The sequence below is a fragment of the Saccopteryx leptura genome, chromosome 7 (assembly GCF_036850995.1).
Source record: "Saccopteryx leptura isolate mSacLep1 chromosome 7, mSacLep1_pri_phased_curated, whole genome shotgun sequence".
Taxonomy (NCBI): domain Eukaryota; kingdom Metazoa; phylum Chordata; class Mammalia; order Chiroptera; family Emballonuridae; genus Saccopteryx; species Saccopteryx leptura.
Window position 1 is genome coordinate 47,276,739 of NC_089509.1, and position 17,551 is coordinate 47,294,289.

General features: G+C 32.5%; 1 protein-coding gene across 6 annotated transcripts in view; it reads left to right on the plus strand.

The window, feature by feature from the left end:
- Positions 1-17,551, plus strand: part of SLC4A10 (solute carrier family 4 member 10) — a 317,469-nt gene that overhangs the window by 192,977 nt on the left and 106,941 nt on the right. For 3 of the 6 annotated variants that reach the window (XM_066344965.1, XM_066344966.1, XM_066344963.1), the window contains exons 6-8: positions 3,481-3,669; positions 13,852-13,943; positions 15,085-15,174. In XM_066344965.1, coding sequence (XP_066201062.1) covers positions 3,481-3,669; positions 13,852-13,943; positions 15,085-15,174 — 371 coding nt within the window. The remainder of the gene's footprint in view (positions 1-3,480; positions 3,670-13,851; positions 13,944-15,084; positions 15,175-17,551) is intronic. The other 3 variants (XM_066344964.1, XM_066344967.1, XM_066344968.1) reach the window with 3 other exon arrangements.

Genomic DNA, 17,551 nt, shown 5'->3' on the forward strand with positions numbered 1-17,551 from the left:
ATAATTATAACTCAGAGGAATTTGCTGTGTGTTTTTGTGACTGATAAGCAGATGAGTTTTTTTTTACTATTTGCTTTCTCTTATATAACTCTTTCAAATAAAGACCTTATCTCTGAAAAACTGTGAAGCCAGTGACTTACAGGTTTGTGTAGTGCTCAAGCCTGGAAAGACAGTGTTTTAGTAGGAATTAAATGCCATAACTCTGTGCATGGTTTATTATATTATTCATTTTGATTCTGATTAAAATATTAAACTGAGGGTACACATCACAGCTTATAGATGAAACTAACTTACGATGGTATAACTTTGATGTTGTAATAACCTAATTTACAACTCCCAATATGAAGTATATAATATAGATTTTTTATATATATAATATAGATTTTATATACACTTTTCAGTCTTAGTAAGGTTTCAGTGTAAAATCACGTATGTTGAAAATGTATCCTTTCTTGTATTTCAAATTGTTCCAGGAGTATTATAATGTCTGATCTTCAAAGAACTAAGATAAAGATTAATTATTCTATACTGTCATTCATTTTCATAATTGGAAGGGTCTTGGAGGTAATTATAGTGAACATTACATTACAGATGATTTCCAAACACACATCCTACCTTTTTCCATTTTAAACAGCAAAGCGATAGAACAAAGTTTGGCAAATTATACTCTATGTGTAAATATGGCTCACTGCCTGAATTTGTCAGGCTTATGAGCCAAGAATGGTTATTATATTTTACAGCATTTAAAAATTGTAGCTAGAAGATTAATATTTTGTGACATAAAAATTATATGAAATTCAAATTCCCATGTCTGTAACAAAGTTTTATTGAAACAAACATGCTTATGTGTGTACATGTTGTCTTTGACTACTTTTGTGCAATAAAGACAGAGCTGAGTAACTCAGTTATTATAAAGATTTTATGACCCATACCCCCAAAATATTTATTTCTTAGCCTATTATGGAAAAAGTTTGCCTCTGGTTTAGAGAGCTGACTCTAGAGTGCAAGGCAGTTCTTGATTAGTTTAAGCCAATCGTGAAGGGCCCATCACTTCTACAGTGATTGGCTCAGCATAGGCAGGGCTGTGTCAATTGACATAAGAGAATTTTTCCTGGGGAAGGGAAAAAAATAACTTATCTTTTTGAGAGGAACTCACAAAAAGGCAAGAAATCTGTGGATACAATATAGATATTTGTATCTAATCCTTGTTGTTTCTGGGAGTTACCTTCTGACAATAAGGAAAATCAGCCTGAGGTTAAAGCTCACACCTAGAGAAGGGAAATACTGACAAAATCACTGAGAAATGGAATTAAATCAAGCCTAACTTTAATCTTTCTGTTTTGTCAGCTCAGATAAGGGCCTAATATCCAAAATTTACAAAGAACTCATAAAACTCAACAACAAACAAACAAACAATCCAATAAAAAAATGGGAAGAGGACATGAACAGACACTTCTCCCAGGAAGAAATACAAATGGCCAACAGATATATGAAAAGATGCTCAGCTTCATTAGTTATTAGAGAAATGCAAATCAAAACTACAATGAGATACCACCTCACCTCTGTTACATTAGCTATTATCAACAAGACGGGTAATAGCAAATGTTGGAGAGGCTGCGGAGAAAAGAGAACTCTCATCCACTGTTGGTGGGACTGTAAAGTAGTACAACCATTATGGAGGAAAGTATGGTGGTTCCTCAAAAAACTGCAAATTGAACTACCTTATGACCCAGCAATCCCTCTACTGGGTATATACCCCAAAACCTCAGAAACATTGATATGTAAAGACACATGTAGCCCCATGTTCATTGCAGCACTGTTCACAGTGGCCAAGACATGGAAACAACCAAAAAGCCCTTCAGTAGAAGACTGGATAAAGAAGATGTGGCACATATACACTATGGAATACTACTCAGCCATAAGAAATGATGACATCAGATCATTTACAGCAAAATGGTGGGATCTTGATAACATTATACGAAGTGAAATAAGTAAATCAGAAAAAAACAAGAACTACATGATTCCATACATTGGTGGAACATAAAAATGAGACTAAGAGACATGGACAAGAGTGTGGTGGTTACCAGGGGTGGGGGGAGGGAGGACATAGGAGGGAGGGAGGGAGAGAGTTAGGGGGAGGGGAAGGGGCACAGAGAACTAGATAGAGGGTGACGGAGGACAATCTGACTATGGGCGAGGGGTATGCAACATAATTTAATGACAAGATAACCTAGACATGTTTTCTTTGAATATATGTACCCTGATTTATTAATGTCATCCCATTAACAATAATAAAAATTTATAAAAAAATCTTTCTGTTTTGTAAGCCAATGAAATTCATTGTTTTAGTTTGATATGGGGTTTCTGTTACTGAAAAACCCAACCTTGCTTCCCTCGATATAATATTATAAAATACAGCTGGATGTATTAAAACCATAACCTGCTTGATGGAAATTGCAAAGAAAGTCTTGTGCTGGGAATATTTATTGAGGGTCTCAACATTCCAATCAGTGAGTGAATTATGTGCCTTATGTCCTTAGTCCTGGCAACAGCATATGAGATAGATATTATCCCCATCTTACAAATAAGTACACCGAGATTACTCAGCTTTACAAGGCCACTGTGGTACAGTGACCCAAGTCTGTTTCCCTGCCCATTTCCCTTTCACGTTGAAGGAAAACATTTCTTACAAGGGAGAATTCTGCTAATTTTCAAATCTCTAGTGTATTCAGTGGGGCAGTGAAAGGTAATTCATTGTGCTCTGCTTACTTCACATAAGGAGTTAGTGTCTCAAAGAAATCAAATAGAGTTAATATTTGATAATCCATAAGCAGATTAATTATACTAAAGTTTATTGAGATGATCTTTGTATTACCAAGACACTTAAAATGCCTTTATTTATTTACTTATTTTACAGGCATTTCTGACATTTCATATGGTAAATATTAATCTGCTTAATCTTATTCAATCTCACCTTTTATATTTTGTTTTATGGATATAGAGGATCTTTTGAATATAAACACATTTTCAAGGAAGGTTCAAGAAAACTGACTTTATATCAATGTAGAAGAATTGTTTACTCTTTAAATTCAACTAACTAGATAGTTGCCTAAGCCTTCTTGTATGAGATTTTTAGAGATAGACTTTTGTTCACTTAAAGAAGGAACTTGTTCTCTACTAAAAAAAGGAGAAAAACCATATTAAAATACAAGTATGAAGCACATTTTTTCTCAATACAACTATGTCTATTTGAAATATAACTATAAGAACATGACATATTTAAAATTGAATGGTTTAAAATACCAATTTTTCCAAGACTTTCTTGTGCAAAATTTCTACCAAGACAAACCTCTAAAAGATTTTTAAAGACTTTATTCTTATTTTAAGATGACTAATAATATCTAGTGTATGGATATTTAAACTTCGTAGTTGGCACCCTACAGGAAAAGCTGTGCTAATCTTCCTGCCTTCCCTCTTCAGATATGGTCCTTGACCAACAGGTGAGCTCAGGTCAGCTCAACGAGGATGTGCGCCACAGGGTCCATGAGGCATTGATGAAACAGCATCACCACCAGAATCAGAAAAAACTCACAAATAGAATTCCCATTGTCCGTTCCTTTGCGGATATTGGCAAGAAACAATCAGAACCAAATTCCATGGATAAAAATGGTAAATGTTTCTTTTTTGTACTCTTATGTTTATTATAGGTATCTGAAATTTCAAAGTGCTTCTAACTCCTTTAAAATATATTTTATTTGAAAATAACTCATTGAAACTCAGATTGTTGTTGTAATGTTGTTTCTTTATATATTATACATAGAGAGTTTTATTATCAAGCATCAGATTACAGAAATTTTAACAAGAATTTAGGTTTCCTGAAAGGCTCATGAAAGAATACAAGGGAAAATTTCATCTAATAAAAGGCTATAGATTTATCAAACAAACTGTGTATCAGTTGCATCCCAAACAAGGTCCTAGTCTTCGTGTCATAATTTGAGAATGGAATGCAATGCTTTGACTTATGGTGTTTTAAAATGAATATGATAATTTTTTAGTGTTTGTGGAAAAAAAGATGCTGGTTTCATGTTGCTTGTAGTCAACAAATTTCATTAGAGAATACGATGGCAAAGACCAGCTAGTGCATTGCATGTGGCTCTACATATATTAAGCCTGATTTCCAGTTCATGGGCTCATTGCTGTTGGCAGTGCTGCATCTTCAACGTCCATAGAGCTACCGCCCTCACTGGCTTCACACACTAACACAGAACACACCAACCATTGTTTTCTAGCAATCATGACTTATTCCTTATGATTTGTATTTCAGACTGTTTTATCCTTCCCATGTATTTTGTTCCTCCTTGCATCCATTTGGCCTTTCATCATTTACATTAAGGAAGTCAATTAAGAATGTCTTGTTAATTGTCTATTCTTTCCATTAGTCTTGTGAAGGAAAATGAAGTTACCATAAGGATAATATTAATTCATTAAACTTCCATCGGCTATAAATGTTTCTAGATTTAAAAGATAAATATTAATGAAAATTTCAAATGCTTTACTAGAAAGGCTCTGATTTCCACAAATGGACTAATGTATGTCAGCTTATGTACTTTCACTCTATTTTCAAGCTTCAGAGATGCCTTCAATGCAAATGCATGCAAATGAATTTTCCTCATACTTTGCTTTATAAAGAAATTTTTATCCTTTCATACTATTAAATCAAATGTACTGTACAGATAAGTAGACTAAATGATTTAATACATCAATGAAAATGGCACTAATAGCTCAGAACACAGAATCAGTTCCTAATGGCAAAATAGTTTTGAAATACTCATTAGATTTTTTTAGACCCTTCAATGACTGAATGTCATTGTTATATAGAAGAGACTGTAGTAGTACATGTATTAAGTTCAATAAAAGTGTTATGAGCACTTTATGGTTTATACCAATCTGTATATGTAAATTCTACTGAACATTTTTAAATTTATAACTTGTTTCAGATCACCTCATATATTTAAAATATATTCATACTCTAAATCATAATTTGCTTTGAAATATGATATACATAAAAATGACAAAATGAAGCTCTTATATTTTGAGATAATATAAATGTAGTACTTTTATTATACTTGAGGTATTAGTATTTATTTGGCCTGATGATATTAAGAAAACAGACTTGGATGGTTTACTAATTTTGACTATGATTCCAAAGTCCTCATTAAAATATTTCCCATGATTTAACTCTCGGTGAATGCAAACACATTAAAAAAATAACAAATGTCTGTCTTTGTTTTATTACTTTTACTGGAAAGCAGACAATATAACATATATCTATAAGAATAATATGCATTTATTTAAAGATATAAGGATCTTGGGCTATAAACTAGCAATAATTTATATCTCAAATTTTACAGGGGATCATGTTTGATATAAAATAATTTTATTGCATTAAGTTCTGGGAGGAAAGAGGGTGCTAAATTTACTAGATGAATCTTGATTGTAATATGTACACCTGGACACACTACTTGTTACTGCTTTTAACTTCTGTTAAACACAGGAAGGTATGATAGAATTGTAGCCTTGAAACACAAGTCCACATACAGCTCCATATAAATATAAAGTTTTCTGAGAGCCTGATTTTTGTCTTGCTCAGACAACTGCTTAGTTTTTTTGAAAACTAGAAAATGAGTAATTCTGAAGTGATTCTGTTACCATCTGTACAATCAGCCTTTATCTGAACATATACAGATCCCTTTGAGGCATACGTTAGGGTAATAAAAACTTGGAAACATTTCTAATAAGATTCATACATCCAATTAAGTATTGTTGTATATACTATGCTGTCAGAAGTAGTTTTGTAAGCCTAGGCTTATAACACCTCCTATGACTCTGTTTTGCTTCCTCACACACTTTGCATAATTATGTGTATTGAGAATTCTGAAAATATGTATAGACCTCACCAATTTAGAAATAAATCTATCCAGAAGTGAAAAAAGCGTGAAAGACCGTTATTACTAAGGTTCTCAATCTGCTTATGAACTCTAAAAACTGACAAACTCTAGACAAACAAACATATCGAAATTCATAGCCATGAACATAGATTTGAGATTTTGTTTCAAAATATGCAGATTTAATATTTTTTGCGCAGTAGTACAGAGAGATGCAAAAGGATTTCAAAATGTACAAAAGGGAATAACAATATTCTTCTTATTATAAAAATATCTCTTCAGTAGAATATTTCATGTAAAAAAAATGGACTTTTCATTTAAGATTACAGACTAAGGATTAGAGTAAGGGTTTTCTAGAACCCTGAAAACAGAAAACATTTTTTCTTCCTAAGCATGGATACAAATAAGTCCTCTCTGCTTTAATATACTTTTTTTTTTTTAGAAACAAAACATTTAAAATTCCCTCAAAAAATTTGTTAATGCTATGTAAAGAAATTTAAAAGGATGATATAGAATAAGAATGCTAATTTCTTGATTGACTTGTTCCTTTAACATGCTACCTTGGTAGTAATCTCAAGGGTTAAACATTCAGATAAATTAATCTGAATTTCAAATACAAATCGTCCACAGTATAGCTTTTATATATTTGTAAGATAGTGATTTCCTTGTTCCTCTGTTCCCCAAGTCTGAAATATTTTTTTCATAAATTTTTTAGTGATTTGTGATAACTTACTAAAACTTATCTCCAAATACTACACTAATTTCACTTTTTTGTGTAATTGTGTTCTGCACGTTCTCTGCAGTGCTAAGATGCAGGATGCTATGGGTTCACCATGCATTTTTAATGCCACCATGCTGTGTTTAACTTTCACTTTTCATTAAGCATCAAAACTGTGAGAATGAAATGTCTGATTCTAATGTTTCAATAAAAGTAACAGTTACATTTGACAAAACAACAGCAAAAAATAATAGAAAAATAGTATCCTCTTTAACATCAGAACCCCAAAAAGGATATGAGTGGAAAAAAGACTCAAAGTAAATATATCAAGGCTATTCAAATAATTCCTTCAAACTAGATGGACTTTCTAAAAATAAAAATGAGACTTTTGTGTTAAATGATTTAGAAAAAATATATTAGTATTTGTATTTACCACTTAGGTCATGCATTCAATTATGATTTGAGACATTTAGATTACAGATTTTTATAAAATAGTATTACCCTAGTGATAAAGTTTATATTAAAAAATAACTTAGGACTCTTAGTTTCCTTAGGTGTAGGATATCTTCATTCCACTGTGTCATTTGCTAATAATTCTAACTCTAATTCTTTTCCTTCAGATATTTTTTCTTCTTCCTATTCTGAATATTTTTCAGTAGTATCTTTTAGTTAAGATCTCAAAAGGAGTTACAGAGCAGAAGACCTCTGATTTACTTTCAGAAACATAGGTTACTGGAGAACATTTAGAAATGTGTTGGCTCTTCAAGCTGCATAGATTCCAGCCCTTAAAATAATATACGCATACGTATTGTGAATGATTTTTATTTATCGTGTTGAAAAATCAGTTTTATTGCTTTGTAATCGCTACTTTTACAAATGTTGGACTTTTATTTTCAGAAGCACAATGTTTTTAATGTATTTAGATCTTTATGTGCTTTCTTATTTTTTAAATGCTGTGGTCTCCTAAGTAAAATACCAAGAGTTTAAAAATTAACTTTCATAATGTTCTACCTTTGAAAAAAAAGCTAGAATAAGAATTCTTAGAATGACTTGAAGGAAAACACAGTGAAAATTTTATTTAAATGACAGAATTGAACATTGCACAATAGAAGTATTTTCCATTGTTCCAAAAAATCAAGATTACACTGTTGACACAATTGAAGGATCTGTTCACAGGCTGTATTTATTGTTGCTGCTGAGTTTTGGAATGTCAAGACTAGATTTTAACAGCGAAAATTTTCTAATATGATGTGTTTAAACTTGTTATTTCTTATTACATTATAAATTATTAATTATTTTCAGGCATAATGATTTTTTACAGGTTTAATTATGTGCATACACTTTATGTTTTTGAAGTGTAGCTCACTGATCAACATTTTCTAAGTAGCTTTTCTTTCATGTTTTCTATTCCCATAAATTAATGTATTGTTACACATGTATGTAACTTTGTCATTCATCTTTATATTTCTTTATTTTGCTCTGTCTTGTGTCTGTCTCTAACAGGCTCATCTCATCTCTGTACCTCCCTCATCTCCTACCCTTTGGGTACTCTAAATGCGTTGAAGGTTTCTGAGGTAGTGTAAACCAGTTTGGTCTTTAGGTTAATAGTAATGTACCTCCATGTCTTCATCACAGTTTCCTTCTATTGCACATGATTTTCAGTACATTAAACAGTAGCAATTGTTATACTTCACTGATATATTATTCTTCTATTGATTTGAATTTGGTCAAATAGATATTTAAATGGTCTGTTTTACAATACTTATGTACATAATTTATTTAAAGAAGAAGAAAACTATAACTAAGGACTTAAATGAGTGAATGCAATACTTAAAGAAAGATTTTTTGACAACATATTTTGTTGTGTTTCAATAATATGTTTTAATGATATTGATGTTAATTAAAGTAAAATTAGTACTTTTAAAATAATCTCACTTTATTTCTCTACCACTTCATAAAAGAAATGTCTGACAGTTTCACAATAGACTCAGTGAAAAAATTTATTGAGTAGTGAGCAGAATGGCAGAGCTTCAATTTTTAAGTTAGTAGTCACCTGAGTTGTTCTCAGTTCTCTCTTGTGCTTGCCCCACATTTTTATGGTTTGCCTTGGAAAAATTCATGTCTATAATAACTTTTTATCTGACTGATATATGATCCTTATCTGGAGGTCCTGAAAAACAAACAAATTCATGATTTCAAGCAAATGCTAATATAAATACTACACAATATGCACTTTAACTGATAAGATGTATAGCATATTATAATCTATAACTTTTTTTATTATTCATTGAGAGGAGGGGAGGCAGAGAGACAGACTCCTGCATGCACCTTGACCAGGATCCCTCCCCCACCAAGCCTACTTGGGGGCAATGCTCTGCCCATCTAGAGTGTTGTTCTGTTGCTCAGCAACCGAGATCTTCTTAGTGCATGAGGCAGAGACCATGGAGCCATCCTCAGCGCCCATGGCTGGCTTGCTCCAACTGAGCCATGGCTACAGGAGGGGAAGAAAGAGAGAGAGAGAAGTGATAGAGGAATGGGTGGAGAAGCAGATGGGCACTCCTCCTGTGTGCTGTGACTGAGAATTGAACCCGGGACAGTCCACATGCCAGGCCGACACTCTACCACTGAGCCAACCAGCCAGGGCCAAAATTTATAACATTTTAAAAATGAGAAATTCTTTGAGTTTAAAAGTTTGGAAAAATAAACATATATGGTAAATATATAGGATGATGTTAGGTTTTTCAAATCTTTACACTTCAATAGTCATGAACTCTTTTTAATTCTTACTAATGGTGTCCATTTTTCATCAGTTTTTTAATAATTTACACTGAATGTATTAAGGTTACTGAGTTAATAAGTGTCTTTTTAAATTGTTTTTGGATAGTCATCTTCATGCCTCATAACAGATGTGATTAAACATTGCATTGACCTTGACTTATAGGATATAAATATATATTTAATTGAATATATTGGGGTGACACTGGTTAACAAAATTATACAGATTTCAAGTGCACAATTGTACTTCATATCTTCTGTTCACTGTACTGCATATTTACCCCCCCCCAAGTTAAGTCTCCATGTATCTTAATATGAGCAGTGATCAGTGTGTAAAGTGATGATCATGTAAAAAAATAGGCAGACATGTATGTTCCAGGCATTGTGGCATAGTGACTAGACAAATTATCATAAAAATTAGCATTCATAATGTTTCCACACATATATGTCAGTGCTAAATCCCAACTTCATACAGTTTTGTCCTAGGAGGAAAATATCTTTGTTATAATATCATTGTTATTCTTTTAGAAGCATATTCACTTCTGTTTGAAGGTAAAATTCTATACCTGAAAATTGTCATTTTATGAACTATTGTTTTAGACATCACTGGAAAAATAAGTGATGCTCTATTAAAACCTAAATTTACTGATTCTTCTTATGTAATAATATTTGAGTTCATCAGAGTCATTTTGAAATTCAAGCCCATCACCTTCTTTTGAAAGGCAGTGATAATTGAAATACACTAAAAAATTAGTGTTTGGACCAGGGGTAGTCAACCTTTTTATAGCTACCACCCACTTTTGTATCTTTGTTAGTAGTAAAATTTTCTAACCACCCACAGTAATGGTGATTTATAAAGTAGGGAAGTAACTTTACTTTATAAAATTTATAAAGCAAAGTTACAGCAAGTTAAAGCATATAATAATAATTACTTACCAAGTACTTTATGTCGGATTTTCATTAAGTTTGGCAAAATAAATCTTTATAAAACAACTTACTATAGTTAAATCTTTTTATTTATACTTTGGTTGCTCCACTACCGCTCACCATGAAAGCTGGAATGCCCACTAGTGGGTGGTAGGGACCAGGTTGACTACCACTGGTTTAGACAGATAAAGGTTATAGTTCATAACATAATTATAAAAATTATTTTAATTTATAGGATTTTCGGTAGTTGAGTAGAATGTAATTCATGTGTGGATTTTAGTTTGATAAATAGATAGCAAATAAAATTTTAAGCTTTATTTAAAGGCTTGTATTTTCTTTCAAATAACTCAAACAAACTTCTCAGTTTAATTTTAAAATAAGATTACCTATGAATTTTTTTGTATCCTGCCAAGTTTTCAGATAGTTCCTTGAAGATATACACATTTAATGTGTATTATTTCATTTTAACTAATTAATGTATATATTGAGAAATAACTTTTGGAGTACTCTTTAAACTTTGCAAGACTTTTGATGTGATGAAATATATTTAACTACTAATATTTTTTACTATTATTTAGCTATTACTGATAAAATATGAAATACTAAATTTGTGCTTTATATTCCTATTTCATAGCCTTATAGTTTTTATGCTTATCTCCTGGATTGGCATACATTTTGTATACATATCTAGAATCCAGAACTAGCAAAGAATTTGCTACCATCTACTAGGTATCCTGCTACTTAAATACCCTCTACTAGGTCATTATCCATATCACTTAAAATATCCATAGAATATAGTTTTCAAATCCTCTTCTGATTATCAGCTTTATGAGATTATTTTTTTGTAAAATTTTTATTATATTATAACAAGAATATCATAGAGTAAGTCTCAAAATATATTAATACTTACAAGACAAAATACAAGTGTCAATGTTTTAAACATATCACATGAGCTAAAAGTAATTTGTGAAGTGTTCTGCTTTTAAAATATATATACGAAAATATAAGCTATTCAGTTTTTTTAATTTTAAATTATAACATATTTTTTATACAATTACATAAATTTCTTTAAAGCTGCTTACTTTGCTTTGGATTGACTCTCTTTTGTGTTTTTCTTTTCCTGGATTGAATTAAATAATTATTTATTCATGTAGTTTTATACCAGATGAAATTAATTATTAGAATAAAGCAGATATATGTTTATTTAATTTTTTCATCCCTTGAATTTCACCACTCAATTTTACAGAACATTCAGTAAATTTAGGTTTAAATATATCTAATGTTATAACTCATGCAAATATGGAGAAATGATGTGAAACTGGTGATTGAAGACATCTGTTAGTAGCACAAATGCATTATGTAAAAGGTTTTGTAAAATTACAGTTATTATTTTGAGAATGATAAATTAAATGGCTGCTAATGAACAGTTCACGGTCATAGCTGCACATTGCAGTTAGAAATGGGAGAATGAAAATTGATGCTGCTTAAGTCGTATTTGTTTAAAGTTTCTGTATATGTATTGGAAGATGTATAATCAGAATTTTGGTACATGGTTTAGGTAAATTTGCTTTAAAAAGTCATTTAAAAATCTCAATCTCAATCAAGTATATTATTTTACTTTGTTTAGTGAAAGCAAAGAACTCTTTCAGTTTTAGAAGAATCTTAAGCTCACTACTTTCTGGACACTATAATAGTTTTAAAACACAAAAAGTTGTATCTATTAATAAATGGCCCTTGTCTGAAAGGCTTAATAGTGCACAAAGCAAAATTCTAGTAATATTTGAAAGTAAATTATTAGTATTTTAAATCATACTTGGTAATTTCAAGGTAGTGAATAGTAAGTGGGATTTCAGGAGAGAATTAAAAAAAATATTTTATTTGTATATGCTCTAGTACTGTAGAGATATTCAGATGAGTACAGACTGCAGTAACTGGAGATGAAACTAAAGGTGAACTTTGAATAAAGTTGGGATTTAGGTAGGTAGAGAGAACTAGGCAGACACAAGAGTGTGTATTCCTGATTTATAAGACTGATGAGAATAAGAAGAGTAGTTTGGAGTCAGTTATTATAAATATGGTCAAGACTTTAAAGTTGGGTTATTACTACTCTTTTTACAACAAAAGTAACAAGTAAGGATGGGAGAGGTTAAGAAAGAAGAGAAATACATGTGAAATTATGCAAACCTCGTTAATATTTATCATTTAATTGCTAAACATGGGAATTTACAGATTAAATTGCAACTGAAAAAAAATGTTTTATAATTAGTAATAATAGAATTTAATTACAGTTTGTCAGCCATTGTCAAATTCCAGCTTTACTGTCCACTTAGCTAATATCATAACTTTCCTGATAATTGGGGAAAAATAAAATAATTAAGTTGCTGGTTAGTGTTAATGAAAAACTAATATAATTCAAGTCCATTTATCTTTTCTCTGCAAAACAGTATCATTATGCTTATGCAAAGAATAGTGACAAGCATAAAATCATGTTCACAGTGTTTGTACTGTATGAGGTAAAGGTACTTCTAACTGAACCTCTCATATATAGAAATCTCTAAAAGTCAATGTCAAAGAATTTTTTTCTCATTAGTTTTTTTAGATACAATAGAAGCTATAAATATAAATAAATATGTTATATACTTTTTAGATAAATACCTTTTTACTTTTTTATTTTTTTATTTATTTTTTGTATTTTTCTGAAGTTGGAAATGGGGAGGCAGTCAGACAGACTCCCGCATGCGCCCAACTGGGATCCACCCGGCATGCCCACCAGGGAGCGATGCTCTGGCCATCTGGGGCATTGCTCTGTCACAACCAGAACCATTCTAGCACCTGAGGCAAAGGCCATGGAGCCATCCTCAGCGCCCGGGCCAACTTTGCTACAATGGAGCCTTGGCTGCGGGAGGGGAAGAGAGAGACAGAGAGGAAGGAGAGGGGGAGGGTTGGAGAAGCAGATGAGCGCTTCTCCTGTGTGCCCTGGCCAGGAATCGAATCCAGGACTACTGCACGCCAGGCCGACACCCTACCACTGAGCCAACCGGCCAGGGCCTTAGATAAATACCTTTTTAAAAAAACTATACATTTTAAATTCTTCAGTCTAAGCTTAAATCATAGTAGAGGTCTCTCTTGTTTTTCCAAAAATATACATCATTAGTTTTGGATGAAATTTAAAAATCAATGATGTTTCCAAACAATGATTATTTTAAAATATTTCTGTAGGTGATCTTTCTTTATTAGGAATAACTATTTCATTATAGAGTTTTAATCTGAAAATTGATTTAAATTTTCTTGACTGAATTCTCCCATTTCTATCTGTAACTTATAAGAATATTTTTATTGATAGATATCTATTTATATTGACTCTTCATGCTTACCTCATAAGCTCATTAAGAAACCTATATTAGTCTAGTTTAATTCATATTTCACTCAATATGTCTAGAATTATGTAAGTAATTGTTTGTATTCTATAATAACAATCTCTTTTAGCAGGTCAGGTTGTTTCTCCACAGTCAGCTCCAGCCTGTGTTGAAATTAAAAATGATGTGAGCAGAGAAAATAGCACTGTTGACTTTAGTAAGGTAAGCTTTTCACCCTCTCATTTAAGTAAGTTGCTGAATTATTACTATTTTTTGCATGCACATTTTTTGTTACTTAGCCAAAGCTGGATATTGTTATAGATAGTGTAAGCATTTATTTTCATATGTAACATTTTAATTATTCACAAAACCTAATGCGTAAGTTTTATGCTTAATCTTTAGGTTTGAGCCACTTGGTATAATGTATCTCTCCCAGGAAAAATAATAAATGAACTTCTCAGAGAATTTAACCAAAATTTATTGTTTAAAATTTTGCTATTTTTTTCAAAATTATTTTTTCTTCTATTTATGGCAAAGCAAATCATATAAAATATCATTGTTGTAATTTAGAGGAAGGGATTAGTTAAAGAAAACACTAGAACCAGCAAAGTTTCCTATAAAAACATAATAAAGACAGACTGTTGAGGGATACATCTAATTGGAGCTAATTCAAATGAAATCATTTACTTAAATTATTCCAGGAAAATGATGAGTCTGTGAAAATAATGCAATTTTGGTTAGCAAATTCTTGACATTGTTTATGTGCTATTGTATAGACCAGGGGTCTCAAACTCAACTCAGCATGTGGGCCGCAGAGCAAGATCACAGCCGTTTGGCAGGCCGCACTAGGTCTACAAAAGGCAACTGTTATGCAACACTTTTCTCACTGCAGCTGAAAACAAAAAAAAATCAGTACAACATTGTTCGGCGGGCCGCATGCGGCCCGCGGGCCGCGAGTTTGAGACCCCTGGTATAGACTAAGGAGAACTAACACTTAAACAGGAGAGGAGTTTCAATACTGACCAAAATTAAGGTCAACAGTTCTCTTTATCTGAGTGGCTGAAACAGTAGTAACTCAGAGTGTTTTTTGTTTTTGTTTTCATAAAGCCGTTAACACTGGCAATGGTTTTGATAGGGGGAGGAGGTGGGAATGGGAAGCAGCAGTAGAGGAAGTTGACTGCCACAAGCTACTGAGAAGACTAACAGCAATCAGCTCCTCCTTGCTGTTTCAGAATCCCTCTACCAATGCCTACGTGGTCTAGTCTAGGTCTAGTCATGTGCATGCTCTCTCTCTAGTCCTGTGCCTGGCAAAGTCTCCGTGGGAGCAGGTGTACCAGCTTAAGTCTGTTAATTATGCGTGCAGGGACTGGGAGGCCAACAAAAGGGGCATACTAGTCCATGTGGGATGAAACAAAGGCATGAAAAAGGACCTCCACACCAGCAAGAGAGAGAGGTGAGGGCATACTCCGGCTATGTTTCCACGATGGTTCAAACTCATTTCACTGCATAGAGGCATATCATTCAAACGTTAAGCCAATTCAAATGTAATCCATTTGCTGTTTCAAAAAGTATCTTTTTAAAGCATTACATCTTCATTCATCTGCAAGTTGGAATAAAATTGATGCAAGCTGCCATACATTTAATTCTGAAATTCTTCATTTGAATAATATCTTAAAAGCAATGACATAAGAAATTGCTTATTTACTTATGAAGGCATTAACAGTACAATATAGCCATATTTAACATTCTCAAAAACAATGATAATAAATCACATCTTTTCAACTAAATTACTTTATAACATTTTTTCAAAGGATATAACCCTTTTACACTGAATTTTATATCTCCATACCATTTTGCTTTTAGTTGTCTGACCTATCTTTGTCAGCCTCAAAAATGCTTTGTTATGTTTGAAAGGAAATGAATTTTGTCAACTGGAGTCAGTGGTATTACCGTCAGGTCCCATAAAAACAATTAGAACTACAGAAGAGTGAAAAAATAGACTTTCTTTCCTTTATTCCTTTTCTTCCTATTGCTTTTCCAATCACTTGTCCATTTCATCTTTTAATAGGCAAGTTAAACTTCTAGAGCCCTCTACTTAGCGCCAACCATCTATATTCCTCAGTCTCTTATCCATAGCATGGCACGTTGGAAAGAACATGGCTTTCAAGAACAAGCATGAGACCTGGAGCCCTAACTCTAGCATTTATAAACTATCTGATCTTGAAGACGTTTTCTGAACTTCAGCTTTCTCATTTGTAAAACAAGAATAATAATGCTATTTATAATTATGTTGTAGAAATAAAATGAAATAATATGTAGAGAGTTTGACACAGAGTGCTGTGAATATAGCAGGCATTCAATTCAAGGTGGCTATTATTATAGCTATTAATATTAATGGAAATAGTGACAAAAATAAATACTAAACAAGAATCTAATATGTTTGGTTTCCACTGGATCACTAGTGCTTTGCACAGTATTTGGGATGTATTGTTGAATAAATGATGTGAGATTTAAAATAATTTAAGCCTTTAGTTCTGTAGTGTTTTTGGACAACCAAGTAGCACTTCTTACTTTATAACCCAGAAGGGCAGAATAGCAGTGTTTGGAAAAAACAAATATGATCCATCCATTATTATTGAAATAAAATTTAGTACCACATTTTGCTGGTACATTAGATAAGGTTTTTTAGCCTAATGATTTCAGTTTGGTTGTAAATTTGTCATAGCTCAGTCTATCTCCAGGTTACTTTGCTCATTCAAATATTTCCAGCTTTATTATGTAGATTTAAAACCCCAGTAGAATTTTGAGACATTAAAGGTAAAATAAAGTCTTTACTCATTTCATGTGACTTGATCCTATATTCTATCTATATTCAATTTACATTTTTAAACCATTTCAAAGGATCAAACTTCCTCATTTAAGGAATGTTCTTGAATATAATCTAAGTTGTCTGGTTGTTGCTTCCTATAGTGTTTTTTTTTTTTTTTTTGTTTTTTTTTTTAGTGTATGTGAGAGAGAGATAGAGGCAGAGAGAGGGACAGACAGGGACAGACAGGAAGGGAGAGAGATGAGAAGCATCAACTCCTAGTTGTGGCACCTTAGTTGTTCATTGATTGCTTTCTCATACGTGCCTTGATGGGGGGGGGGGGGCTGCAGCTGAGCCAGTGACCTTGGGCTCAAGCAAGAGATCTTGAGCTTCAAGCCAACAACCTTTGGGCTCAAGCCAGTGACCATGGGATCATGTTAATGATCCCACGTTCAATCCAGTGACACTGTGCTCTACTGGGTGAGTCCTCACTCAAGCCAGCAAACTCAGGGTTTTGAACCTGGTTCTTCTGCATTCCAGGTGGATGCTGTATCCTCTGTGTCTTTGCTTGGTCAGGCTCATCCTATAATGTTTTTTTTTTAAAGCAGATATGCCAAACACTCTATTTTTTCATTTCTTAAACTGACATGTAGAGGGTGGCTATTTCTGTATTTCCTGAATGTTGGTATTATTTCTTTTATTTCAAACAACCCAAAGAAACTTTCATATGGTTTTCTATGTAGAAGGAACTTTCCTCTGCATCTGTCTTTACTCTGTGGAACATAGTATAAGAAATTTGATTATTAGATCCTTGGAATCCAAGAAAACTTAGAAATCTCCTCATTTAGAAGGTTCAAAAGCTGAATCCTAGAGAGATTAAAGAGAGCTGCTCAGGATCACTGGCTGGTTACTATCACAACACCATCGTCCCAAAGAATTCCTATTAATTTTTCTTGTCCTTTCTGTAATGAGTTTAAGACTTAAACTTTTCCCGTAAAATCCCATTTTTATTTTCTTCACATTT